The sequence below is a fragment of the Aristolochia californica genome, unplaced genomic scaffold (assembly GCF_029961685.1).
Source record: "Aristolochia californica isolate CCGP_79_NKW_82.1479 unplaced genomic scaffold, dmAriCali1.0.hap1 SCAF_5, whole genome shotgun sequence".
NCBI lineage: Eukaryota > Viridiplantae > Streptophyta > Magnoliopsida > Piperales > Aristolochiaceae > Aristolochia > Aristolochia californica.
In genome coordinates, this window is record NW_027182214.1 from 41,965,682 (window position 1) to 41,992,510 (window position 26,829).

At 37.9% G+C, this 26,829-nt stretch overlaps 3 protein-coding genes across 5 annotated transcripts; 1 reads left to right on the top strand and 2 right to left on the bottom strand.

Moving 5' to 3' along the window:
• Nucleotides 1-4,091: 4,091 nt before the first annotated feature.
• Nucleotides 4,092-7,313, bottom strand: LOC137965934 (phragmoplastin interacting protein 1). The gene is made up of 4 exons (XM_068812338.1): nucleotides 6,596-7,313; nucleotides 5,669-5,840; nucleotides 4,739-4,785; nucleotides 4,092-4,665 (listed from the first exon to the last, which is right to left on the bottom strand). Exons 1-4 carry the CDS (start codon nucleotides 7,213-7,215, stop codon nucleotides 4,158-4,160), a joined length of 1,347 nt encoding a protein of 448 aa, XP_068668439.1. The 5' UTR covers nucleotides 7,216-7,313; the 3' UTR covers nucleotides 4,092-4,157.
• Nucleotides 7,314-7,661: 348 nt separating this feature from the next.
• LOC137965800 (kinesin-like protein KIN-5B) lies at nucleotides 7,662-20,866 on the bottom strand. 3 transcript variants are annotated; one of them, XM_068812150.1, is made up of 23 exons: nucleotides 20,700-20,866; nucleotides 20,240-20,449; nucleotides 18,972-19,101; nucleotides 18,719-18,874; nucleotides 18,274-18,611; nucleotides 18,052-18,190; nucleotides 17,725-17,822; nucleotides 17,493-17,649; nucleotides 17,326-17,395; nucleotides 16,911-16,987; nucleotides 16,773-16,826; nucleotides 16,613-16,693; nucleotides 16,420-16,531; nucleotides 16,254-16,340; nucleotides 16,002-16,177; nucleotides 10,361-10,522; nucleotides 9,869-9,976; nucleotides 9,623-9,781; nucleotides 9,248-9,537; nucleotides 8,968-9,069; nucleotides 8,773-8,882; nucleotides 8,524-8,675; nucleotides 7,662-8,128 (listed from the first exon to the last, which is right to left on the bottom strand). In XM_068812150.1, exons 2-23 carry the CDS (start codon nucleotides 20,413-20,415, stop codon nucleotides 7,925-7,927), a joined length of 3,138 nt encoding a protein of 1,045 aa, XP_068668251.1. In that variant the 5' UTR covers nucleotides 20,416-20,449; nucleotides 20,700-20,866; the 3' UTR covers nucleotides 7,662-7,924. The 3 variants fall into 3 exon arrangements, with proteins under 3 accessions (XP_068668251.1, XP_068668250.1, XP_068668252.1); XM_068812149.1 differs by having other exon boundaries at nucleotides 17,493-17,652; XM_068812151.1 differs by lacking the exon at nucleotides 10,361-10,522 and having other exon boundaries at nucleotides 17,493-17,652.
• A 2,695-nt stretch (nucleotides 20,867-23,561) lies between these two features.
• Nucleotides 23,562-25,778, top strand: LOC137966439 (myb-related protein MYBAS2-like). Its single transcript, XM_068813049.1, has 4 exons — nucleotides 23,562-23,575; nucleotides 24,275-24,526; nucleotides 24,663-24,792; nucleotides 25,002-25,778. The coding sequence occupies exons 2-4, from the start codon at nucleotides 24,412-24,414 to the stop codon at nucleotides 25,525-25,527; spliced, it is 771 nt and encodes a 256-aa protein (XP_068669150.1). The 5' UTR covers nucleotides 23,562-23,575; nucleotides 24,275-24,411; the 3' UTR covers nucleotides 25,528-25,778.
• The last annotated feature ends 1,051 nt before the right edge of the window (nucleotides 25,779-26,829 follow it).

Sequence of the window (26,829 nt, forward strand, 5' to 3'; positions counted from 1 at the left end):
CTAAAATAAAGGGGAAAAAATTGAAGCCTCTTAATGTATAAAGAAGATCATACACAATGTTGATCTTTAGGCAGTAATGCCTGCAACAACAATAGGTGAAATACTTCGCCTTGGGACACCATCAAAAAGTCTTTTTTAACCTTCAAGCCCCATAGTGGTGTCAACATGGTCAAGAAATATGAGGAGGAAAACAACAATTCTTTTAAAAACCATTGTGAAAAATCTCTAGTCCCTCGAAAAGACAACTCACCACAACTAACTTCTCCAAGAGTTAATGAATTTTTTTATGATGACACAAAAAAAAAAAAAACTTTGGAGGAGCAACTTGTAAAGTTATGACAAATAATGAAGGAAAGGGTTGAGCAAATCAGGACAAGAAATGCTCAAATTGCACAACTATGCTCAAAATTGAGTTAATGACGATAAAATTTAGAGTCTTCCCATCCCAAAGATCCTCCTCAAATTAGTTCAATTTAACATGATACATCTTTTACTCTAACAATAATTCAATAAGTTCTTTAACTCGTCCTGGGAGACACCTTGTCGATTAACTATCTCAACTCAATAATTAAAAATATTGTTCAAAACCTTCAACTTATCAATAGAGTTCAAGCAACATCGCAATACCTATTTTAGGGCTTACAAAAAGAGAACTCGAGCTCTATGAATGCCGTTCGAATACAAGCCACCAAAATTTCAATAATTTGGCGGAAATAGCAATTCAAAACAAAATGTTATTCATTTCATTTAAACTTGCAACAATGCTAAAACAGATGTTGGTGAAACAATTCAATGACTCATTAAAAAGGAAATACCTTCGACTAGTTCATTAAATCTTTCAAAGTTGATTAACATTTGGTAAGAACTAGAGTATCTCCTAAGCCTATTCTAAGCCAATTCTATAGTTGATAAGAATACTAGAGTGAATTCCTAAGCCAATTTTATAGCACTCGAAGCAATATTTGTTAGTATAGGTCACTAACATCAAACAACAAAAAGATGAAAAAAATAATCAATTACATCAATCATTGGTGGAACTTGAGCTTGAACTGCAAAGGTAGTAGAAGTCTCTCGATAAAGATAAAAATCCAAATATGCACACAAGGGATGAAATGGGATTTGCTCTACTTTTTTTTCAAAATAACAAACTTAAAAAAAAACTTTCAAGAGCTAGTCACATAAGCCCATAATATGCAATGTTGATTGCTTCTAAAAGAAATGACAAAATGCTAATCCTTGAATCCCAAGTGCAAAAAAAAAAAGTGAAAACCTCCTTTTGAGATTCTCATTGATGAAACTCATGTTGTTAGCATCATAACTGCATGAAAAAAAAAAACTAAGTCTTTCCCAGTAAAGCAAGTTTTAGGTAGGTAAAACATCATTCTAAAGGAAAGACAGGAAAAGAAGTATTTATTTCTAGGAGAGGACATTCCTAAAATATTTAAATAACTTCTTGAATAAAATGTGGTATATCGTCCAAGTTTAAAGCAACCAAAAGATGTTGGCAAGAGAAGTAGTCTACGATAGTGCAAGAGAAGTAGTCTACGATAGTGTAAGTACCATCAAATGCATGGTTGGACATCTGACAAAAAAATATTTCACACTAAAAGACACATTTTTTTAATTTATTAAGGCATAATAATTTTTTGTATTTGATAGATGGACAAACAATTTTAAACTTGTCATAGTCCAACCTCTAAAATGACAACAGTAAAGAAATACAACTTGAAAGTGAAGAAGCCAACCTCGTCCAAATGCCAAACAAAAACATTCAAATAAAGGTCCTATAATAGGTTTAAGCGCTTCAAGTATAATTTCATTGAAAATTACTTTCGGGGCAATTTAACTAATAGTGTCAAAAGTTCTTGACTTACTTCAAGGTAAAATAAGTTTGTCCAAAATAAAAGGCAAAAGGCAAGACAAACCAACTTCTTGCTAAAGTCGAAAATTCCATGAAGGCAATTCTACAACAATCGTTTTTGGTCACCCATCACACTTGAAGAGTTTATGCAAAAACAATTACATTCTAGTACATCAAAGTAAAGGTGACTCAAAGCCACTTTGAGTCTCTTCCAACCTTAGTGGTTGGACAGTGTAGATAGAATAACATGTTTGTAAAGATAAAGTGGAAGAGCGGCGTGATTGACTTAATTTTAACTATTATGAATTGTAATAATTGGTAAATGGTTGTATTGACTTTGGGATGTGAGTTATGACATTATAAGATGCGGATGGATATATTATCAATGTCATTATAATTTTGAACACCTGTTTGATTGTGGATGAATATTGTGTTTGTGTTTACGAGATGGATGTGTTTGTGGCTATAGATGTGGTTGTGGTTAAGACGTAGATGTGTTTATGGTGAAGATACTGATGTACTTGTGATTAGGTCATGGATTTGTGTGGTTAAGATATGGGCATGTTTTTGTATTGATACATGTTGTGTTTTCAAATAAAGGCATGAATATGTTAATACAGGTTGTGTTTTTGTGTTGATACAAGTGTTTTTTGTGATTTAAACATTACTGTTACTTGTGTTTACGTCTTTGTTTTCATTATTAAATGTGTACCATTGCAGGTATTCACGGATGATCTATCATACAAAGAAAATATTGACATTATTTTTGCCTTCTACATAACTGTATTTGTTATGGTAATATATTATTTATATTATCATAATGAGCAAGTACAATGTTCTTATGGTATTGGTGGTCCAATGTATTTGAAAAAGGCATAAGAAATATCACTTATTAATTTTTGAAAAGTTTACAAGATTAATCAAAATATTTTTCTCAATTAGTTGAGATACTAAAGAGTAGAAGATTTTTATCAAATACAAGGATTATCTCTATGGAAGAACAATTTGCATATTTTCCTCTTCACAATTGGTTAACTACAATTATACATGGTTAACTACAATTATACAATATCACATCAAAGATGTTTAATAGATTGAATTGGACTATTAGTAAATATTTCAATAAAGTGTTAGATGTTGTTATTAGACTACATTATAATTACATCAAATGGCCTTCGAGACGTACTTGCTTCAAGATTTTGAACAATTTCATATTTTATCCTTCTTCACTTGGAAAAATAGTTTGGTTGCCGCAAAATAGGAGATTTACAACTAGCAAGTCACTCAAAATAATATAAGTGCAAAAAATTTCAATCAAATCAAAGTAACAAGCTCATGGTTAGGCCTGATTTACTTGGATCTACCACAAATCTTGCAAGATCAGGTGACAACTTGACCAAAGAGTATTTACAAAAAAAAAAAGGTTTTGAGGTAGAATGAGGTGCTTGAAACCTTGCTCATCACTTGCCCATCCCTCCCACAAACAAATTTTGAAGGCCATAGCATGAGTCCATCACTTGAAAATAAATCGATTATTTAAATCATGACTTCAAAAAGAAGATAAATAAAGTGACACACTGAAGTTAACAGTAATAAAAATGTTAATCAATAGATAACTTAACATATGACACATTTTTCATCGATTGAAAATGATCAAAATAAAGAAGATCAAATGGTGTAGAAACAGAGATGATTCAAGTGCCCATCTTGGACCTGTAAATGAATGTTAATTGTCTATAATTAGAACTTATAGTGATGAGAAATTATTAGAGAAATCTGCTGGAAATATGAAACACAAAAAACTTTCCCAAAATTTTTCATAGAATTTACAACAAACAAACAACTTTGTCAAAATTTCTTAAAACTGTTGAAAGAAGCCAATACTCTACTGCACTTCTGAGGTAAGATCAAATTTCCCTCATTATACATCAAACAGAAGCAAACAAGAAGTATAAATTGTCAATCAATCAAAGAGACATCCTACTGTCGGATGAACTTTAGAATTAACACAGAATGCTCATAGAGATCAAATCAAAAAAACAATTATGAGACCCTTTCACCACTTAAATGAACTGGAACACTTTGTTTGTTAACAACAACTTGGTTCAAAATGATCATATTTGAAAATTTACGCATTACAAAATTAACATTGACTTTATCCATGATGGAGATGCATAAGTTTTGTTCTTTGCAGTCGAGGTAATTAAATATCATAAATGTGAAGCTAGAATGAGAAAAAAATGGTATTTTAAATTCTGGAACAAAGGTCAAAAACATCGATAATGAAACAAAAATGTCAACATTCACCACTACCGGTACCCCCTCGCTCAGCAGCCTGTTTTTCGGGGCAAGACGATGAAAGATGTCCTGGCACCCCACATAAGTAACAAATCCGCCTTTTTTTCTTTGGTTTACTGGAACCGTCACCTTCGTCCTGCTTAACTGCATCCTCTGACCTTGAAAGGCTTTCTGCCTGCTTCTTTGGAACTGCACAACTAATCTTGACTGGTCTCCCACATACCATGCTCTGGTCTAATTTTAGCGCCATTGAGAGTGAGACACTATCAGAAAAATCAATATGTGCGTAGCCCCGGAACTCTCCTGTCGTCTTGTCTGTACCAAAACGGATGGAAGATATGTTGCAGTCACTGAAAAGCTTTCTTAAGTTTTCTTCTGTTATGTCCCATGATAAATTTCCTGCATAGATTCTGTTGTAGCCATCTATGATCTCAGGTGCGAAGTCTGATGATTGTCCATGGGTTCGGGTAGCCTTGTATGGTTGTATTTTCAGGAAAAATCCACCCCTGAAATATGTTTGGAGTAAATGCTATGCTTGGACATGGAATAAATGCACACGAAGGGTGGCTTAGAACTTACATGTCAGCTCCATCAAGAGCTAAAGCTCTTTTAGCAGCAGCTTCAGTCTGCAACAACAAGAGAACAACAAAATGAACATTTGACAATTGAATACAGAAATGGCAATTCTTTTACTTCATGGAACAGCTATAGCAACCATAGACAACATAATGCTTGATCCCAGTGAAGCAAATGTAACCAGAGGTGCTTATTTGGTAAAGCAAGTATAGAAATGAGCCCATTATCTTGACAGAAAATCAGTACTCTACACTCCATATCTTAACAAAAGAACTACTTATCCCTTTTTGCTAAATTATTCCATACCTCAAGCCACACATAAAAAAAATGCCACTCATTGTCAGCTTTCAAGAGATAAAAAGGCTCTTAAGCATGTTGGCAGAACTCACCACCGCCTGTACTCTTTAAGGATATGAATCACATAAATACATGGTCACATTAACAAAGAAGCCTCAAGAGTTTACCCTAAGCCAGATCATGGCATTAGTGTTCTCTAAAGACAAATCCAAGAGTCAAGTGTTGGTTACACACTTTCACACACCCACAAGCCACAAATGGCTATCATGTCACAGGGGCCAATGAGGAGAAAAATTGAAGATAGTAATACATGTTCAGCCAATGTGTCCAATTGCCGGTACTTTTTTATATGATGAACGCAAGTGTTTGTTTGATCTACTAGAGGTATGCCATGAAAGGATTATCAGTCCCCTCACAAAACTAGTATCAGAATTCAAACTACTAGTTTATTTTGCAAAAGTTGAAAGCACCTATACTTGCATATTTTAAAACATGGTAGAAGAGTTATCAGTAGTCCCCTACGGGAGTAGTTTTCTCTTCATGGAGCTCAAAGTTTATGGGCATTACTCATTATAGAAAACACAGAAGTATAATTAAGGCTTTTCATCAAGCACATCAGATCAAGATAATTCTAACCTTGAAAGTAAGAAATGCAATCCCCCTGAACTTCCCAGTCTCAGGAAACTTCATGCAGTCCACATCTGTAAGGGTCCCACAACTGTCAAAGAAGCTCCTTATGTCATCTTCAGTGGAGTAGTAAGGAATACCACCCACGTAAATCTTTCTACCAAAAGCTTCATTTTCTTGACTGTAAGCAACCCAGTAAAGATCAGATCAAAGCTAACAGAGATCAGCCAAATTTTAGTTTCAAATGCTTAAAACCCTGCTGTTTTAGTTCTCCATGACAAAGACACTAAAACGAAAAAACAACCCAGCATCGTACAGAAAAGCCACTTATAACTGAACCAAGATAATCAACTCAAATACAGTTTCAACAACAGAAATTAACAACAAAGAGAAAGCTGTAAACAGTCTTCAGACGTAGACTAACATTGGAAAGCATCACAATCCAACTCCGTTTGGGATCACATAAACATTTTCTTCGATCTAAATTTGGTTGATAGTGTTGCAAAATAAAACCACCCCAACTAGACAAAGAGTACATTTTTCCAACATGAAATTCTAAACAGACATGACATGGATCCATCCTTTATAAATTCAAAATTCAAGTATTATATTCTCATATAATATACCAATTACATTTCATAATACAAGCCAAAAATAAAAAATAAAAAAAATCCAAACTTCTAGTGTCAAAAATTACTTCAATTTTAATAACAACTAAAAGAAAACATTAGAAGGTCGAGTGGCTCAAAAGGTAAACATTTTAGTACATGGGTTGTTGAGAACAAACATTCCAAACACAGAAATAGGATTGAGAGTTGTAAGCGATCAGTTCAATCCGTTATCAGTCTAAAGATAAGTAGCTAATTCTATGCACTGCCTAACACGTCAAACAAAAAGACAGTACTTTCTTTTGACAAGAAACGACATCAATTTTACCTCGCGTCAGATTTTGCAGCCTCCTCGACCACTTTACTTGTAGCAAGCTCATCGTCTATCCCCTTCTCACCCGCCTCTCCGTTGTCCTTCTTTCTCTTCCTTGTGTTCTTATTTACTGATTCATTCTGTGTCGACTTATTTGAGTCACCATCTCCACCTACATCATCCTTACTCCCCTCCTTAGCCTTTTTTTTCTTCTTCTTTTTCTTACCTTTCTTCTTATTCTTCAAAGTAGTCCCATTCTCGACTTCCTCAGCATTACCGACCCCTCCAGTATGTTCGGGCTTTTCGCCCTTCTTACCATCAGCATCATCCCTTTTCCTCTTCTTCTGCGTATTTCTCGTTGCATTTAAACCACCTTCTTTCGAGTCAATCTGGGTATTTTCAGTTTCCTCCGTAAGCTTCGAGTTTCCTTCCAAAGACAGCGTTTTCCTCTTCTCCCTCTTAGAAGTTCTAGCCTTCTGCCTCGCCTCACTTAAAGTTAGTTTGAGGGATTGTGCCTCCAGCGATAACTGGTCTTTTGAATCATCTTTGAACAACTCTGAAGCAGCTGTTGACGTAAGAGATTCGGCAACGGCCGCTCGGACCTTCTGTTTGAGCTTTTTGTTTGACAGAACCATTCAAACGGAGAAACGATACAAAACCTGGAGAAACTGAAGGGAAGGTAAGGGACTTGATTTCTTATGCTCACAAGCGCCGAAGAGAAATGGAAGGAAGAGAAAGGGTTTCGATTTTACGGGAAATCTTGGAAAGCAGTCACGGTACTTAGCCTGTAATCGGAGCAATAATGGGCCGGAGCCCATTGGAAATTGCACAGCATAGCCCATGTTGCCATTTAGATCACATTCAGAACTAAATCGATAATTTTGTACAGATTATATTATAAACCACTGAAATCTATTAATTTTAAGGTTTTATTCATTAAATGCTATTATTTTGACATATTATATGAACTCTATCATATAACATGAACATTAAAATTACAACTCTTTTATTTATAGAAATATAGGTAATGGAGATCATATTTAGTTGTTTTTTATGATACTTGCTACCACATTGCATGACTTGTTGCCTAGAATTTGACTAGAATTCGCTTGCATTTGAAAGTTCTCTTGATCACTTCGTCGTCCCACTTCAGCAGCAGTTGTCCCAGAGTGACATAGCTGCAGTTCATCACTGTAATACTGGTAGAAATCTTTCTCAAAAGACAGATTTAAATTCTTTTTAAAGTTATGCAATACTTCACAGCTATAGGTTGACGAGCAAGTTGCTCCATCAGGGTCCTCTACTGTGAACATTTAATAATAAGATGCAGCTCTTGAGCTCTTATCAATTGAGAGCGGTGAGAGGAGATCTGGCAGGATCTGATTCTGACTGCTGCTTTTCTTCCGTAAATCGTCCCATTGTTTTGTTTGGCAGCGTCATCTTGGCTGCCAAAACATCCAGTGGTGGGGTTTGCAATTCCTCAATAGATGCCAGGCTTGGCACTGGGATTGCTCGCCTTTTAGGTGTTGTACTTGTCGGACTGTCAACCTGCATATAAAGCTGGTTATCAGTTGTGCCTAATGGTTTTCAAATGCTCAGACCACTGACCTGGACAAAACCTTTTCAACACATTGGTAAGAGAGCAACATTGTCGTATATAAATAATACAGTACATGAAGGGAGAAAATCCGACAAAACTGTATTTATATCTTGCTTATCTGTTTCTATCATATTCATTTCCTTTATTGTTCCTAATAGGTTTTCATTAGGTTACTTACATGTTTCCTTATTTTATATTTCCTGCCAAATTCATTTGATATATTCTTGCTTTTGTATCTAGTTTGGTAAGGATAGCTTAGTTGCAACAACTAAATTCATGTCTTAGAAAATTTCAAATTAAATAGAGAAAAGATCTGAAAGGAAAACAAATCCCTAGGGCTTACATTGTACTCCTTCCTCAATTGTCTGTCTGAGCGGTCTCTTATATCTTTTGTACGAATTGAGTGCTCTTCCTGCATTGCCTTTAGTTGACCAACACAAGTGCTTGAGATGGAATGCATTTCCATCTTAGCTTGATGATCTAACAGCAGTGACTCTGCAGTAGATTTGTATTTCAATACACCAGAAAAAAAAAGGAGCAATAATCTTGCAAGCTTGAAACAATTCACTAAATGAGTAGGAAATTAAATCACCATTAATGGCAGTCAGTAGGTCACAGGTCCCTATGTCAAATGCTGCATTAGTGGATGAGGAAATGGACAGGTTTTCCTTAAGCAAACTCTGATTGGCAAGTATATTTTCTCTGTGAGAGAAAGAAAAATAGTAAGAACAGCAAATGAAGTTCCCAATCTAAGGGCTTCTAAGTTAATTCACACACAAATACTTACTGCACGGTAGATTCAACTTCTGCAGCATTGCATTTGTTTAGACTGTCGACTGATAACTGCATGCTCTCCCACTGTTGTTTGGAATGACCTACTTTCTTTGAGCTACATGACAGGGCAAATTTTACAGCCACAATTGTCTTAGATATTTGAGAAATCTAAATATAAACTAAAAAAAAAAAAGAATGCCGTGAACATTTATGACTCGAATATTATAGCCAGGACCAATACGTGGGGCGTAAATGTTACCAAAGAAAACGGTTTAAGTCAACTCCAAGCTTACCAATCCTCAATAACATTAGCCATAGCAACCCTAGTTTCAGCTGCCGAGTTTGTATCTTCTTGGAACTGACTTTCCACCTTCTCTATATATGAGTTCCAATCCTTTTTGGCATAAGTGCAGAGATTTTTCATACTAAGCACCTCTTTTTGCAAAAATCCTCCCTCCGCAGCATTTTCGTTTTTCATACTTCTCACTGTTTCTGAAACCATGTATGTCTTCTTGGCTGTTAATGCAGCTAATATCTCCACAAATTTCTCAAGAGCGAGTTTTTCCTCTTTAGCAGACTCTTCCTTCATTAAAAAGATAAACCATTTGATCAATACTTATATTGATCCTTATTTATGCCCTAAAGTTCTTTTAAAATAACTGCTTTACCTTAAATGTCTTCTCAAAACATGCTAATTGGTTGGCTTTCTGGATATGATTCTCATCAATTAGTTTCGAGACTTTATCAGCACATGTCTGGAGTTCATTGAAGAAGTCAATTGTTGCTTTTGATATCAGCTGTGTTGACACCAGACTTCGTTGTAGTCCCTTCAATAGAGTTAGAATGAGGAAGATTTCGGTGCTCAGTCCACCAAATTACCAATAGAGGAAGTAAATTCTAAGTTAAGAGCATACCTCCTCCTGTTGTTGAACAGAGAAATCCAGCAGTTGTTTTTGTTCCTCGAGGGAACCTTGCATATCATGAAGAACCTGCTTCCCCTCTGAAACAACAGTTACCATAAACTGCAAGAGTACAGCAACTAAAATTAGTTAGGCAATACATCCTTCAGCAATCGATGGGTAAAATCATGCTACGTATGCAGTTTTGCTCTGGAGAGCAACTAAAATTTATAAGCATCATTAAGAAGATATATCGTAATTAGCTAGGCAATACATCCTTCAGCAACGATGTATCACACTTAGTGATAAAGTTTTATAAAAAGGGACCCCATGTGGGGTTCAATCATGCTCCAAAAGGATTTTTACTATGGAGACCTCTCTTGAAACATGACCTTTCCATGCAATGTCACCATAGTATTGGTGATATTTATCTTACATTGCTGCAGTATGCTTGCCTGAATGCCTATAAATCAGATGCAATATGACATATAAGCTTCCACTTCATACATTCTCAACAGCAATTATATGAGCAGATATAGTCAATTTCAGCTGCTCTTGGTCAGCGGATGCTTTGTATTCCAGCGAGCTAGCAAGTGTCTCTATAGCCCGCACTCCTGAAGTGTACGTATCTTTAATTCTGTCAATTCTTGATTCCAAGGTCCTGGTTGCCTGCAATTTGCATGATACAACAAAGAACAGCATAAAGTTTAGCACTATGACCATATTAATACTTCTCTACACCAACCACAACTACTCACTGTAAAGATTTAATTAATCTTTGAAATCACCACTGCTTGAATGGTGAATATTACATTTATTTATAGTAAAATATACAACAGAATTTACATTGTGCTATCTGGTCTTCGGCCTCCATTTCCAGTAATGGGAACTGGTCTTCTATGCTAGGAAATGGTCTGTGATGGCTGTTACGGGTTATCCTTCACACACACCCCATCAAGCTAAACATCGAATTGGAACAGACGTGAAGTTTGGATAAAAAAAGTTCGAAAAGAGGTTGTGGAATATTTTTGGAGAAAATGTTGGCAACCTGCAGGTGAGATGGCACATACTGCGTCTGAAGCTTATCAGCAACAACAAGTTGTCGAAGGAAGTGATAATCTAATTCAACATGTTTGTTTCTCTTGTGAGAAATTGGATTGGAGCTTAGGAAGATTGCACTTTTGTTGTCACATAAGAGAAGAGGTGGTTGTGGAATAGGAACATGTAGATCGCAAAGGAGATGCGTGAGCCAAATAAGTTCAGCTGCAGTGTGCGCAAGAGCACGATACTAAAATTCACAACTGGAACGTGATACCGTTGATTACTTTTTAGTACTCTAAGAAATTAAATTGTGTCCAAGATAAATGGAGTAACCAGAGGTGGAGCGACGAGTGTCAAGACAGCCAACCCAGTCAGCATCAGAGTAAGCAACTAGAGCACCAGGTAGTAGATGGGCGAAAGGTAAGGCCAAAGTGCCTTTGACATATCGAAGAATACGCTTAACAGCAAGAAAATGATTTTCAGTAGGAACATGCAGAAATTGGCTAACAGAGTTGACCGCATGGGCTATGTCAGGATGTGTGATGGTCAAGTATTGAAGGGCACCAACGAGAGACCTATAAAGAGTGGGACAAAAAATAGAGAACCATCAACGGATAGATGTTGGGAAATGACCATAGGCATATGAACAGGTTTGCTATCAAGTAACTGAGCTCGAGTATGAGTCCATTGCTCATGCAACGATTTATTCGCCTCTCCACTGCCAAGGAGATATGGGAAGCATTATAAAAAACGTTCTATGATGGATCCGATGAAACTTGTATATTTGAGCTGAACCAAAGATCTTTTTCTACCAAACAAAATGGTAGACCATTATCACGTACTACAATGAACTGGTTGCTATTTTCCAGGAGATTGATCATAGAACTATATCTCAGGAAGGAACAGTCGAAGGGCTAATCCAGTTGCACTCTGCAATGGCTAGGCTTCGGGTTCATATTTTTCTCAGTGGGCTTGACTCCAAGTTTGATCAAGTTCGTGGAGAAATTTTGCGAAAAGACCCCAAACTTGATTTGGTGAATACATATGCATATGTGAGACGCAAATATCAACAAAGACAGACAATGGGGAACTATCGTCTAGTCTCAGAGAACTCGGCGATGTTGGTCAACCAAAACCGACAAGGATCATCAAGTAGTCGAAACCCTCAATCCTCTGGCAAAGGTAACAATCGTGTATGTATTCATTGCGGAGAAAAAGGACATTCACAACACCGGTGTTATGAGATTATTGGCTATCCGGAGTGGTGGGATTTCTCAAAAAAACCCCGAAAAAACGATTGCTGGGAAAGCTATGGTGACATCCATAGAAGATAATCAGGAGCTACCTACTGCAAATGTTGCCCATCTAGGTATTCTCGATAATGCATTAGTATTTTCTGTACATTCTAAGAATAGACCTTGGATTATTGATACAGGTGCATCCGATCACATGACAAGAGATCCCAGTCAGTTACAATCTATCCTACCTTCTCCACAATCTGTTATTTCAACAGCCAATGGTAGTACCTCTCCTATTACTGGGGAAGGATCTGTTATATTATCCAATAATCTGACATTAGATACTGTCCTTGTGGTTCCTTCTCTTGAATATAACCTTTTGTCTGTTAGCCAAATTACTTTCACTCTTGCTTGTATTGTAACTTTTTGGCCCTCATTTTGTGTCTTTCAGGACATTCTAACCCGGAAGATTCTTGGTTATGGTGTTAGACGGGGCAAACTCTACTATTTGGAGTTGACAGAGACCGGCGGATCGAAAATCAGTCAGACAAATCAAGCTAGCAGTGAAGATAATGCTCAAACAACTATATGGTTATGGCACCGACGATTAGGCCACCTTTCCTTTGGTTATCTTAAGAAATTGCGACCTCAACTTTTTTCAGGTTTGATTGATGTGCATTTTCATTGTGACACATGTGAATTGGCTAAGAGCCACCGTATTGCTTATTTACCGAGTTTGAATAAAAGTTTCAAACCTTTTGAGGTTATTCATTCTGATGTTTGGGGTCCAGCCAAGGTTCCCTCTATTTCTAGAGCTCGTTACTTTGTGACATTTATTGATGAATGTACTAGAATGACTTGGGTATCTCTGCTTATACAAAAGAGTGATGTGTGTCTAGCATTTAAGAAATTCCATACAATGATACATACTCAATACCAAAAGCAGATTCGTGTTTTGCAATCTGACAATGGTACTGAGTATGTTAATGCTTCTCTCGAAAATTTTCTGACCACTCATGGAATTCGTCATCAGACTTCCTGCACCTATACTCCCCAACAAAATGGATTGGCAGAAAGAAAGAATAGACAACTTTTGGAAGTAGTGCGTGCCTCTCTCTTTGGCATGAACATGCCTCGATTTTATTGGGGCGAAGCTATCACATCTGCTGCCTACCTCATCAATCGAACACCTTCTAGAGTACTTGATTTTCAAACTCCTCTATGCAAGCTGCAATCCCTGATTTCAATTCCCCATCTTTCGAATCTTGAACCCCGAATTTTTGGGTGTACCGCTTATGTTCATATCCCAAGGATCTTGCGAAATAAACTTGATCCATGTGCCAAGCGATGTGTATTTGTTGGCTACTCTGAATTTCAAAAAGGATATCGGTGTTATGATCCACACACCAACAAGCTCCATGTGACTCTAGATGTCTCCTTCCATGAATCAGTACCTTATTATTCAGGGGAGTTTCTTGGACATCTCTTCAGGGGGAGAGTTCAAATGAAGAGAATGTTCCACATGAAACTAACGGAGGTGCTGAGTTTATTGAGTTAGAAGCGGTGAATGAATTTTTCAAGTGTCATGATGTGCAACAAGACTGTGATTCAGTAATTTCACCTGAAGAACCCCCAGAGTTGCCCCCGTCTGCACCAACAACTGAAGAATCAACCCGGAATGTTCCTCCTCAAGTAAATACGAATCCTGTGTTTGATGAGTCTAATGAAACATGTCTTCGTACAGAAAACATAACCCCTAGATATCCACAAAGATTGAATAGGGGAGTTCCAAAAAAACAGTATGAACTTGATCTTGAAGCCAAGACCAAATACTCAATCAATAACTATGTGTCCTCCCATAGGTTGACTAAATTGTATGCATTTACTGTTGATCAATTATCCAGGGTCTCTATTTCTAGTAATGTGCAGATACATTAGCTGATCCAAAATGGAAAAAAGCGATGAACGAAGAGATGGAGGCTCCACAAAAAAATGCCACTTGGGAACTTGTTCCCCAACCTAAAGGAGTAAAAACAATTGGATGTCGATGGGTGTTCACATTGAAACTCAAACCGGATGGAAGCATTGATAGATATAAAGCTCGGATAGTTGCAAAGGGATATACGCAAAGGTATGGGATAGACTATCAGGATACTTTTGCACCAGTAGCTAAGATCAATACAATTAGTATTCTTATATCTATAGCAGCAAATCGAGACTGGCCTCTGCAACAATTTGACGTTAAAAATGCCTTACTCAATGGAGACTTAGAAGAAGAAGTCTACATGGAACTACCACCAAGCGTAAAAAGTGGTTCTTTGTCTCAAGGTGAAGTTTGTAAATTGAAGAAGTCATTGTATGGGCTGCAACAGTCACCTAGAGCATGGTTTGGGAGATTCTCGGCTACAATGAAGGAGTTTGGTTATAAACAAAGTAACTCAGATCATACGTTGTTTATAAAACACAAAGAAGGAAAGGTAACAGCATTAATTGTATATGTTGATGATATGGTCGTGATAGGAGATGACCCAGGTGAAATGCAAGCTTTACAGGAGTATTTAGCTATTAAATTCGAAATGAAGGATCTCGGACAACTTAAATATTTTTTGGGAGTTGAAGTTGCAAGATCGAAACATGGAGTCTTTCTTTCACATCGAAAATATGTGTTGGATCTTCTAGCCGAAACCGGAATGTTTGACTGTAAACCAATAGAGACGCCCATGGAAATGCATCATAAACTCGGAATTCTTCCAGATCAAATTCCAGCAGACAAAGGGCGTTATCAGCGATTAGTTGGAAGATTAATCTACCTATCACACACAAGGCCCGATGTAGCATATGCAGTAAACGTTGTGAATCAGTTCATGCATGCACCAAGTGAAGAACATATAGAAGCAGTCAATCGGATCTTGAGATACTTAAAGAGTGCTCCAGGAAAAGGTTTGTTATTCTCAAAAAATGGTATCTCTAGTATTGAAGGGTATACAGATTCTGATTGGGCAGGTGATCAGACAACCAGAAGATCCACATCGGGTTACTTTACTTTTGTGGAAGGGAATCTGGTCACTTGAAAAAGCAAAAAACAGAAGGTAGTATCACGATCAAGTGCTGAAGCTGAATTTCAAGGCATGGCTCATGGTGTATGCGAGTTGTTATGGATAAAGAATATACTGAGGGATATAGGGATTGAATACTCCAAACCGATGAATCTCCACTGTGATAACAAGGCAACCATAACCATTGCACAGAATCCGGTTCAACATGATCGCACTAAACATGTTGAAGTTGATCGTCATTTCATCAAGGAGAACCTCGATGCAAAAATCATACAATTCCCCTTCATTCAATTTGAGAGTCAGCTGGCTGATATGCTCACGAAGGCTGTATCAGGGAAGGCCTTTCATGGTATAATTGACAAGTTGGGCATGACCGATATCTATGCACCAACTTGAGGGGGAGTATTTGCAAAGCTATAATGAGGTGGTTGTAAATTGATTAACGTGATTGTAGGAAACGGATTGTTTCCTTGATCTTGTAATTTATTCTTTGATTTGAGGATCTAAATTGATCCTAAAATCAATATGTAATGTATTATAAATTGCCTCCTAAACGGAGAAGAATACATTATTGGAAAATCATTCTTTGAATCTCTGTTATTATTTTTCGGTTCTCTCTGTTTTACAGATACCATGAAAAGATTTAATTAATCTTTGAAATCACCACTGCTTGAATGGTGAAAACTACATTTATTACTACTATCATCATCAAAGCCTTGTCCCTATTATAGTGTGTTGTCAATCCTACTACAGCAACCGGTAACAGTATTAGCTAGTGCAAAAACTGGTAACTGAAAATAGATATCTCCTCACCTCACATTTACTAGCAATAAAGGAGCCAACATACTCTTCCATGCACCTGAGGTTTTCGTGTTGTTGGGAAACTGAACCCACAATGATCTTGTGTAAATCTTTAAGATTCCTATCAAGTTCAGACCCAAAAGCCAGAACCAACCTTTGATTTTCTGTTTCAATCTTGTTTTTGTGATCTGCAAAAAGTAGCTCGTACACTGAATTAGTCTGATAATTGGAGTAACAAAAGAATAAGAGAAATCAATATAATACCTAATTTTGTGAAAAGGGCACTCATATCCTCTGATGCAGTATGTAAATTAGCTCGCAGCTCCTTCGTCCGTTCAAGTATTGAATTCTCTGTTTTTTCACTAAAAAAATCAGTAAATTCCAATCTTATCAAGAGTCTTACTGTACCACCTTTGCTACAGCTCCTCACCTGAGTGCAGGAGATTTGAAATGATGAAGTCCTTCTCCTTGAGTGCAACATTGGCTGTACAGTACTTCTCTTGAAGATCTTGCAAGGCTTTGCTAATATTCTCCATATTAATCTGCCATAATGAAGTTTCCCAAGTGAAGGATACCATAAAAAGGTGAATAACCAGATCATCAATATGACAAACTCCATGTACCTTGAAATCTTTAACCTCATTTTGCAGATCCAAACTCCTTTCTTGCTCAGTTTGGTAAAGTTCTCGAAATTTATCAAGTTCCTGAACGAAAGAAAATTGTATTAGTTTGTTCTTCTTCATTAAAATGTTTGAACAAATATGAATATTAAAAATGTTTTACCTTTATCTTTAGGTCCATTTGAAACTCCATGTGCTCTATCTTCTCAGCCATTGCCTGAGAAGTATAGTTGTAAAGAAATTACTTCCTGGAAACTAGACAAGATATTTGTGTTGAAGACTTGAGTTTGCTACAACTAACCTTCTTCTCAGCCTCATCTTGGACAAATCTTTCATGTGGAATGTACACACCATTCTTTTCTCTTGCTGATCGCACATCTGTTTGAAGTTTAAGAAGAAAATGACTTGCTTAAGTAGTTTGCAATAGTTTCAATAAGATCTTTGACAATTGGAAGCTCGATTTCTGGATTTTTAGAGGAGAGTAGGTGATGGACATTTCACTGGTACTACATCATTTATTGATGACTGGAATGAGGAGTAAAATTCTTCAAAATCCGTTATTGAACTGTAGCACCTTTCTTTGGATACCATAAATAACTTTTTTCTTAGAAACTACGGCATCTTATGAATGATTCCACTAATAACCTTTTCCTAGAGACTTAGCTGCTTATGAATGATCATTTGTTTCCATCTAAACATGAAAAAGTATGAAAAACCTTGTTTGAGTCGTTCAATCTCTAGGTAAAGATCCTTTAGCACTGCTGACTTGGAGAGTTTTTGGTTTGCCTGCAAAATATAGAGGGTGTATATTCTTTTAAGTTTTTAAATATAGATGAGAGATAGTGGTGCCCATGCAATGTTTTACAAAAGACAAAGTACTAACCTCTGGTTTGTTTCTGATGTTCTTAGCACGGTATGCATAGTCCAGTGTGCTCAGAGTTTCATCAAGACAAGTGGCTGATGGAGATATTGTAGCTATAATGCAAGTTTTTGTTTTTCCTCCCAAGGAATCCCTTAGTAATCTTGTTAACTTACTATCCCTGCTGATGATTTTGAAAGTAAGGTAACTAATATAACGCTAGAGCTTTCTGGTGGGTATGAATAGTAAAGCAAACCTGTATGGTACGTGACCAGAATGTTCAACTAAGGCAGTTATAACCCGCCCAAGAGTGAGTAGGCTCTTGTTTATCTCTCCTGCTTCCCTTGCTCGACCCTGCAAATTTTGCAGCAATATCAATAGCTCCTTAGGCATTTTTCTCACTAATTTCTCATTAAAGGTTGACAGTTTTTAAGTTGTGACACAGTCAAGGACACCATGTATCATGTAACAGCACTCAAAGTAGTGTCATATAAAACATCACTGCTCCAGTAAAATCTCCCAATCCTAAGAGACCTCGAAGAGCATTATTAAGCAATAAATGTTAATACGATTAGTGGAATACCTCTCTTGCACCAGATCGCGAAATATTTTCTGAACCTGCCAAGTCAACAAGATTTAGTTTTCCACATTTTATCAACTCCTCATTCCCCATGGTCGTTTCCTTTACATGGATGGTTATGGAAAATATAGAATGAGAACGGCTGCATCAACAGAATGTTTGTAACCTTTATTGCAAATTGAATAGATGACAGGAATTAAAAATCATCATAAACAGTAGCATTACCTGCTATGTTTATTCAATAGAGTATCTGCAGTTCTCCTCTTAGCTGATCCTCTTTCTAATAGATTGTAGATTTCATTAGCACTATAAACAACTTCTTCCTCAAGGCCTCTTACGACCACACAACCCTTTCCATCCTCCATAAGAGAAATTTGTTTCCTTTGTTTATCCTCTATTGATCTCGAAGAATCTTCTGGAGCCAAGAGATCGGTTATTTCTTCATTGTAAAGCTCCAAGAAAGTCACTTTCATGCTATAATCAGCCTTTTGTGCCTCAAGTGTATCAAATATTTGTCTAACTGCTCTTGGTATCACACCTGCATCAACTGGTAAGTCTCCAGCCTGTGAAATAACCAATATAATAATGTCAATAAATCAACAACAACGAATCTTTGGCTAAAGTTTATTCAGATTTATAAAACAAAAGAATAACAGAGTGAAGTACCAACCTTATTTTTCTTTCCTCCCTCCATTGTGTATGTTTTACCCGTGCCTGTCTGGCCATAGGCAAAGACAGTGCAGTTAAAACCTTCTAGGACTTCATTGACAATGGGCATAATAGCTTGATCATATATTGATCTTTGCTGGGATTTGGGCCCAAAAACCTGACAAAAATTTTAGTAGAAATTCGAAACAAGCTTAGTTCAAAACCAACAAAAGCAACTATCAGTTGACAGAAAGATGTCAAACAATGCGAGATACCTTGTCAAAGGTGAATGCTTTTTCTACTTGCTTATGGGTCATATTCTGCAAAATAGAGACTTCTCTCCTTTGTTCATTGCAAGATATAACATTTGGAACATTCAGTCTTTGCTCATCATCGTTTAAGGGCCTGGCGAACAATCCTTAGGGTCAAAGTATTGCATTTTAACTATTCAGAGGACAATGAGGATGAACGATATAAACATTATTTAATGCCATAACAACTATGAAGCTCTTTCACAACTTACTCCAGTGAGAACAAGTGAAAATATGATTTCAGTCGATGCAAACTGTCTACCAATGTTCATGATAATGCTCATATTTTGAGGAAAAAACATTAAGCTGTCCATCCACCAAAATCAGATTCTCAAGCACTCTTTACATTATCCAGTAGTGATACAGAAAAGTTTGCTTCAACATTTCAGATTGAATATGATCTTGTATAACAGACACGAAGTGGATTACCACTTGGTCAAATTCAGGTCCAGGTTCAGTTGCCCAAACCAATGAACAGAAGGTGCAGTTAGAAGCCAGTTAACAAATGACATCATTCCTGGTTAATGTGAACTACACATCAAGAATGCGTAGAATTAATCCAAAAGCCCTCACTATAGGGTGGAAATCTGGATATTTAAATCACAACTATATTTTTTTAAAAACAACAGACCATAGCTTATTTGATATATGACCATCCAAAGTTGCTCCTGTTGTCAAATACACAAGCATACTTCTCTCTAGGCACATGATGCTCTTTGCCATTGATCAAGTTCTTGAAAGCTTGCAAATTTTACTTTGAGGGACTTGAGAAAATATTTATAGTAAGATTTTTAAGGGCAGCTGTGTGGCTCAAGCACCATTTGGTTCTGTCAACCAAACATGGGTGTCTCAATAAGAAGCATAAATTGCAATCCTCACAAAATTATGCTCCAAGAAATATAAGTGTCTCCTCAGTCAGAAATTCTTGTTTCATTTGTCTGAACTTAAAATTAACGTTTTCAATTTCAGCAAGGTTGATCCAAGTACCACCGGATATTCTACCGGATATTCTTCTACAGTAGCTCCGAATCACTGATGCTGCTCTTCCCAAACCAATACAGCTAAATTCAAAGAAACTGAAACATTTCATCTCAGTCGGTGGTATGACAAACTTAAAAAATGCAACGCAATCTCATACCCACGCACAAATCTACTGTGGACAGAGAAAAAACAGCCAAAAATCAGTTAGAATTTCGTCAACGTAACAGGAGAAGAATTCTGCGACAACAAACCTGCATCGTAGTATTACTTGTACATTGACCTCCTTATCTCTATCAAAACGGTTTGAGTTCCCTTCCACCCATCTAGCATCCATTCGACGTCTTTCAGGTCGAGGTGTTAGAAATGGGGCCGGCGAAGGTATCAGTGTCAACCCGGATTTCCTGTACTGTTCCGGTGTCAACGCCATTGATAAAATCTCTATCGGTTTCAAGCTTTTAAACCTGAAGTGAAACCACTACTAAATGGTTAGAGCAGCTATCATCAACTTATAATAAAAGTAAATATCGAGGCAGGTACGAATATTTGAAGTCCTTCAAGATACTAAATCTGAATAGGACTATTAGCTCCGCATCCCAACAAAAGGGAGGAAATTAGAAAAATTAAGATCGATCTGACTGAACATCAGAGAAAGATTTTTCTAGAACTGGAGACAGAAATCCTAAATCAAAACCCTGCTGTGGCAAAATTCACCTGCTATTTGATGTTTGCGATTTTTCCCGTGCTCTCGATGAAAGCGGATCCGCGGTGAACAGCCAAGAATCTGAGCAGATGTCCGCGAAAGATGCAAGAGAGGGTTTTGGTCTGCCAAAGCTTCCTGGCTTTCCAGCTCTTTTCAAAAATGAGGGGAAAGGAGGAATTAAATTGCTCTTTCATTCGCTCAGTCATAGTTCCAATGGCTGCTTAAATTTTGAGATTTTATAGCCGTTGGGCGGAGGGGAGCGTTAAGGCGGACTTTTGCGTCTGTCCATTCAAAAAAATTTGTTTTATAGCGCATGGCACGCTCACATAGGTTGATTCGATATAAAAACAATTTATGAATGGATTTCTTTTATCCGGTGCACCAAGAGGATCCTAGAACTGAAATTTGAAACCCAGAATTTGGTCTGCTATCCTCAGCTACAAACAGTACTTTTTAATTGATTGTAGATTGTAATTCGAGTGATTGCACAAAACTCTCATGAAGATTTGAAGAGATGAAGAGAAAGAAGAGTTGATGGAGATTGGAAAAGAAACACTGCGAGAATGGAGAAGAAATAGGATGAGATCAAGAGCGAAGAGAGTTTCATTGGTAGGTTTTGCTCAAGATGGGGAAGGACGCTCACAACAAGACAGGGATACACTCGGTTGGATTGAGTGAGAATTTTATTTGAGTAATTTCTCTCCAGTTGATCAGCCATTATTGGCGTAAATCATCTTTAAAAGGTTGTCTTGCCTAATTTTCACAAACCGAGCATCAAATCATGCACAAATCCTCTACAGACAGATACGACTATCCGTTTAGATTCTGTTTCATCGCAAAATGATTAATAAACCATTGGATTTTTTTTTCCGCTTAACATTTCTGATCGATCAACCCCAACATCGGCCGAAGCCTGTAACAGTCTCCGCTTATTTTTCAGGGACTGCGGACGTCAACCTTATAAAAGCAAGCAATCTGTCTTGGTTACAGCTTGGACTCGCCTTCTTCCTATACGACTCCATGAATCCACTGCAGATTGTAAAACTACACAGTGCAGACCTACTTTACTAGTTCGGGCCTGCGACACACAGCACTAAAGACCGTTGAGCAGCCTCCACAATTTATCCATTCTTTGGTTCCCCTTCTTGTGTCCTATGTCGCCACAACACGCACGCCAGTCACCAGTCTTTCTGTCACATTCCCTGTCTTGATTCTTAACGCATCTCTCTGTCTCCTTCTTCTCATCACAATCAAGTGAGAAACCTAGTCGGTGTTTGAACAAATGCCAAGTCGAGGACAGGGAACGTGACAGTGGCTAGCAAACGCTAGTGAGAAGTAATTATAAAACCACCCGGGTGATTTCTTTTCTGACTCTTTTCTCGAAGGAGAATCCTCATGCGTTAATGGAAAGGATCTCATGATTCAAACAGGATTCCACAAAAATCGTTATCCATGTTCACATTCGCAGACCACTCTCAGGAACAAGGAGAGGAAGTGATATTGGGCTTGCAGCTTTCGGTAGAGAGTCTCGACTCTAGCGCAATGGATTGTGTAATACAAAAGGAATGCGAGCCGAGGATCGATTTACCATTCCATGAAATCGAGCAACAAAAGAAAAAGAAAAGCGAGAGAAAGAATTAAAGCCAACAAAAAAGAAGATGAAATGGGAAGGTCTTCAGTGGGGTGGCCAATACAAAATCGTGGTCTCCACGTCACTCTGCTCCGGCTTTTGGCGACTCTCCTCCGCACTTCTTTCAAACCTTCGCCTAAACGACATCAAAGGTGACTTCCCATTTTCTTCTTCTGTGGATGTTGATTCTCGAAGTTAGCTGAATAACAGCACAAGAAGTTCCTCCAAAAAACCCACGATTAGAGTGGTTGTGTGCGAGATTTGAATTTCAACTAAGAAAGAGTGATAGGTTTTGTTTGTCTACAAAAGATTTTGTGAAAATGGATAAAAAAAAGGAGGCAATTGCTCTGGAGAGTGGTAGTGGGAGACTGGGAGTAGGATGCTGGAACGGGAGCTAGCATTGCCATGAATATAGTGTTGTTTAGTAGAAGATTAAAGGGAAGATGACGACGTATTGCACTGCTATTGAGTTTTAAACTTCATTATGAGAGGTTATCAGCAATTAGCAGCAGCATGCATACTCACTCACAACCAGGTGGGTGTCTAGTGCGGTTCACAGCCCCACCTTCGATTCATGTTTATCTTTTCAGCACTTCAGCTTCTTCCCATCTACACCTGGGTAATCTCCTTCTTGTCCCATTTTTTCCCTTACTTTATGGCAGTGAAAAACATGACACTTGGTCGTAGGCCCTTGCTGAGAAGGTGCTGAGTTTGATTGTCTGGGTTGATGCTATCCAGGATATGATATTGGCAAGGCCAATTCAAGCCTCACTAGTGTCACCAATCATATAAATATGCTATTCTGATAAAAGAATAGAGAAGAGCACAGCGAGCTGGCATATGTTGTGCAATAGCAGCTGATGAAACAGGAGCAACATAGGCCATCCTATCAGCTCTTTGGTGTCTGGTGTTGCTCTTTGGGACTAGCAAATTTATCTTGACAATGAGATCAGACTCTGGACCAATTATAAGTGTTTACAGTAGAGCAGCAATTCGAACTCCACTACTATATGACTGTCAATGAGAAAATAAAATCCATTTTATTTCTATCCAAGTTACTTCATTGAGGCCCAACAGCAATCATGATGAAAAGAATGACAGTTGAAATTAGGGGTTTTACAAAGTGAAATACTACTTGCAATTTCTTATCTGACTCTGTAAGTGTTTATTTAACAGTCTCCTATTTCTCTATTTTTTTTCTTGCAGCCTCCTTTTACTTTCTGCTCATGACTAGGCTACGATGAAAAATCGACTAAGGTGACTCTCCTGCTTGAAGACTCTGTTCAAGAGTCCCTGATGATACCAACTCCATGCATTGGACACATCCCTTCATGAGGAAATAGACGCATCTTATGCTTAATTTGGACAATTTTTTGCTGGTTTGAAAGGAAAAAAAGATGAAAGAAATAATAGTGCTGCCATAAGGCATAAAAGTATAAATTGGCCATCTACGAAGGCATTTGTCCACTTATCCTTTTTCCTTTCTTATCTTCATCTTTTCACTTTTCCTTGTATAAACCCTCTTCTGTCCTGCCTTTTAGTAAAGTTAGGGACACTAGCTACCTTCATGTCTTGTGATTCGAGTTCTTGTTTTTTCCCCAAAATCTGCACACTTTTTTCATTCTACCTTGGAACACTGAATCAGATTTAAAACAATTGCTCCTTCGCTTGTTGCATGTTGCCATCAAATTCTATGTCTGGACATTGGAATCCATAAGTTATTCAGGTTATCTCCAGAGGATTTCATTTTATTTTATAGCACAGAATTGCAGTGGTGGTCCTCGATTTGAAGGGTTTGGATGCAGAGTCATGGGAAATGAATAGATTTTATGAGATGGGAATATACTACTGAGAGATGACTTATACACCAAGTATCTTTTTATAATTTTCATGGTGGTGGTGGTGGTATTCTTCGGTGAGCCCAAAGCCTCCCTTGACATGACATCATCTTTACAGGGAAGTCGTGTATATAAGCAGCCAGTAGAGCAGTTGAGACAACAGAGCTCAACAGGAGCAAAAGAGGAGGAAGCAGTGCTGGGAGGAGAGAGGAAAAGAGAGAGAAAGGAGAGGAGAGAGGAAAAGAGAGAGTAAGGATGGCCCAGGAGGAAACTCGTAAGGGGCCATGGATGGAGCAGGAAGACCTTCGACTGGTTTTCTTCGTGGGCATATTCGGGGAAAGGCGTTGGGATTTCATAGCCAAAGTTTCAGGTTCGCGGGGCGGCGGGGGAATACAATTCAACGTATCAAGCAAGAAAATATGAAAAAAAAAAAATTGTAAAAATAGGTAAGCTTATTTGGAGGGGGAGGTGGGGGGGCTACGTTTAACCCACTGGTTTTGTTGTAGGTTTGAACAGAACAGGAAAGAGTTGCAGGTTACGTTGGGTCAATTACTTGCACCCCGACCTCAAACGCGGTAGGATGACCCCTCAAGAAGAACGCGTCGTCCTCGAACTCCACTCCAGTTGGGGAAATAGGTTTCTATTCCTGCTCTTCTTTTCTTCTTCTTCGGTTCTTCTTGTTCTCTTTTGACTTTCTTTTTCTTTTCCCGGATCTGTTCAAGCAAAATTTTCTGTCCGGACTTCGAAGATGAAATATTTGATTGTGTTCTTTCTTAGTTACTGCATTATTTAGTGCAATTTATTGGACTGGGTACGACTGTTACTGAAAGCAAATGATCTTGCAGGTGGTCACGAATTGCTCGAAGCTTGCCTGGCAGGACCGATAACGAGATTAAGAACTACTGGAGGACCCACATGAGGAAAAAAGCTCAAGAAAGGAAGCGAAATTTTTCCCCTTCATCGTCTTCCTCCTGCCAGTGTCATCCAGCATCACCCACTACTCCATCCATGGATTCCCAGATCGACATAGTCAGTGTTGAGGAGAAGGACAAGATGACTGACAATGGATCTTCTTCCATGACAACTGCTAATCCGGGAGGAGAGGAAATCGAGGTAGAAGATGAACCAAAAGGCTACTACTCCATGGATCAGATATGGGAAGAAATCGCTTCCCCGGAGATGACGAGCGGTTCGTTCGATGAAGGCTGTAGAGATGCCTGGTGCAATTTTTCTTGTCCATCATTGCCTTCTCCTATCTGTGATTATCGCTACGACGTCGACGCTCTCTGGACGGACAGCGATGAGCTTAAGATTTGGCATCCAGGTAGCGATCTCAATGTTGCCAAGTACCAGCACGGAAGAGAGTCTTGAGATGCCGGACAAGAACAACCGTCTTCATAACCTATTTCAGCGAGCCCAACACAGTATTCATGTAAAACATCTGAAGCTTAGAATTGTTTCTTCTCCAAGTACGTTCGTGTCTCTGTAACCCATCATGATTTGTCTCTTTCTCTGCATATGACACAGGAGTATTCTGAGTTCTAAACCATGTAACAAATCAGATCATGTCAGTAACATATGTTTTCTCTCATCCATACAAGTTTTTGCTTAGGTCTCTGACTCACCCCAAGCTTGTAATTTTCTCCCAGAATATCAATGAAATTTTCTTTCTAAATCTCTGGCTACATGCTACAGAAGAGTAGAGCAAGAACTTTGAAAGAAAAAAAAAGGTACCCAGATAGAATTGCAGTGTTTTTCATGCATGTGGTCGTCGTGTACATGAAAAGATCAAAACACGGAGAAGATAGAAAACAGGGACAGAGTTGGGGTCAGAAGGGTTAACTGCTTTTGGATGAGCGGAGGGTCGGGGCAGATCAAAAGTGATTCTGGGTGAAGTTGATGATCAGTGGGAGTGAATAACGGTAGGGAAGATGGAGAGAAAGTGATAAGCACTTGTTCGGCTCATACCAAACAGCTTCCTTGTCTGCTCTGCTCTTGGCCGGGCAATGATCCCAACGATCATTCCCTCATTATCTTCACATAATTATCTCATTAAAGAAAAGCTTAGTGCTTTGTCACCCATGCCCATCACCCCATAATATATCTTCTTCTTCGTCAATCATCTTCTTCCTGCATGCGTTCACTTGATCGCATGAAATGGAAAAGCTTCGTCGAGTCGTGAAGCAGTGAAGTCAAGCTGGAGTGCATGCTTTTGCTCAGAAGGCAGCTGTTGCTGACGAAGAAAATGAAACCCAGTGGCTAATACTTTCTTGTATTAGTGAACACAATGGAAAATATAGTGGAAATGGGATAATGAATTTATTAATAAAATACTCAGATATATTCACCTTCATTAAGATAATTTTTATTTAATTTTTTAATTAAAAATAAGATAAATAATTTTCAAAACTACTTTTCAGGAAAAAGTACAGAATCAGAAGAATCCAAAACTGGGATGATCAAAATTATAAACTAAGGCCAACCCAGGAATCATCTCAAGACATGACTCCCAATTTCATTTGTTCTTGTTACTGGACAGTTTTTTCATTGGTGAGGACGGGAGATACTCCAGGCTACAGTTTATGATCATTCGTTAAAGAGTAAAGCCTGGCAAATTTTGAACAATGGCAGCAGTTCTTTGAAAGGAGAGTTGATAGACTATGCTCGCCAAAA

What these genes read in the sequence shown, in the direction of transcription:
- LOC137965800 (XM_068812149.1), bottom strand. Translation starts at nt 20,415, where the DNA reads ATGGCGTTGACACCGGAACAGTACAGGAAATCCGGGTTGACACTGATA. An exon ending in GAAGTTGAATCTACCGTGCA is followed by an intron (nt 8,883 to 8,967) that starts GTAAGTATTTGT and finishes TTTCTCTCACAG; the next exon opens with AGAAAATATACTTGCCAATC. An exon ending in CCTACTGACTGCCATTAATG is followed by an intron (nt 8,676 to 8,772) that starts GTGATTTAATTT and finishes AATCTACTGCAG; the next exon opens with AGTCACTGCTGTTAGATCAT.
- LOC137965934 (XM_068812338.1), bottom strand. Translation starts at nt 7,215, where the DNA reads ATGGTTCTGTCAAACAAAAAGCTCAAACAGAAGGTCCGAGCGGCCGTT. An exon ending in GCTGCAAAATCTGACGCGAG is followed by an intron (nt 5,841 to 6,595) that starts GTAAAATTGATG and finishes GGTTGCTTACAG; the next exon opens with TCAAGAAAATGAAGCTTTTG. An exon ending in GCTCTTGATGGAGCTGACAT is followed by an intron (nt 4,666 to 4,738) that starts GTAAGTTCTAAG and finishes AACATATTTCAG; the next exon opens with GGGTGGATTTTTCCTGAAAA.
- LOC137966439 (XM_068813049.1), top strand. Translation starts at nt 24,412, where the DNA reads ATGGCCCAGGAGGAAACTCGTAAGGGGCCATGGATGGAGCAGGAAGAC. An exon ending in TTTCATAGCCAAAGTTTCAG is followed by an intron (nt 24,527 to 24,662) that starts GTTCGCGGGGCG and finishes GTTTTGTTGTAG; the next exon opens with GTTTGAACAGAACAGGAAAG. An exon ending in CACTCCAGTTGGGGAAATAG is followed by an intron (nt 24,793 to 25,001) that starts GTTTCTATTCCT and finishes ATGATCTTGCAG; the next exon opens with GTGGTCACGAATTGCTCGAA.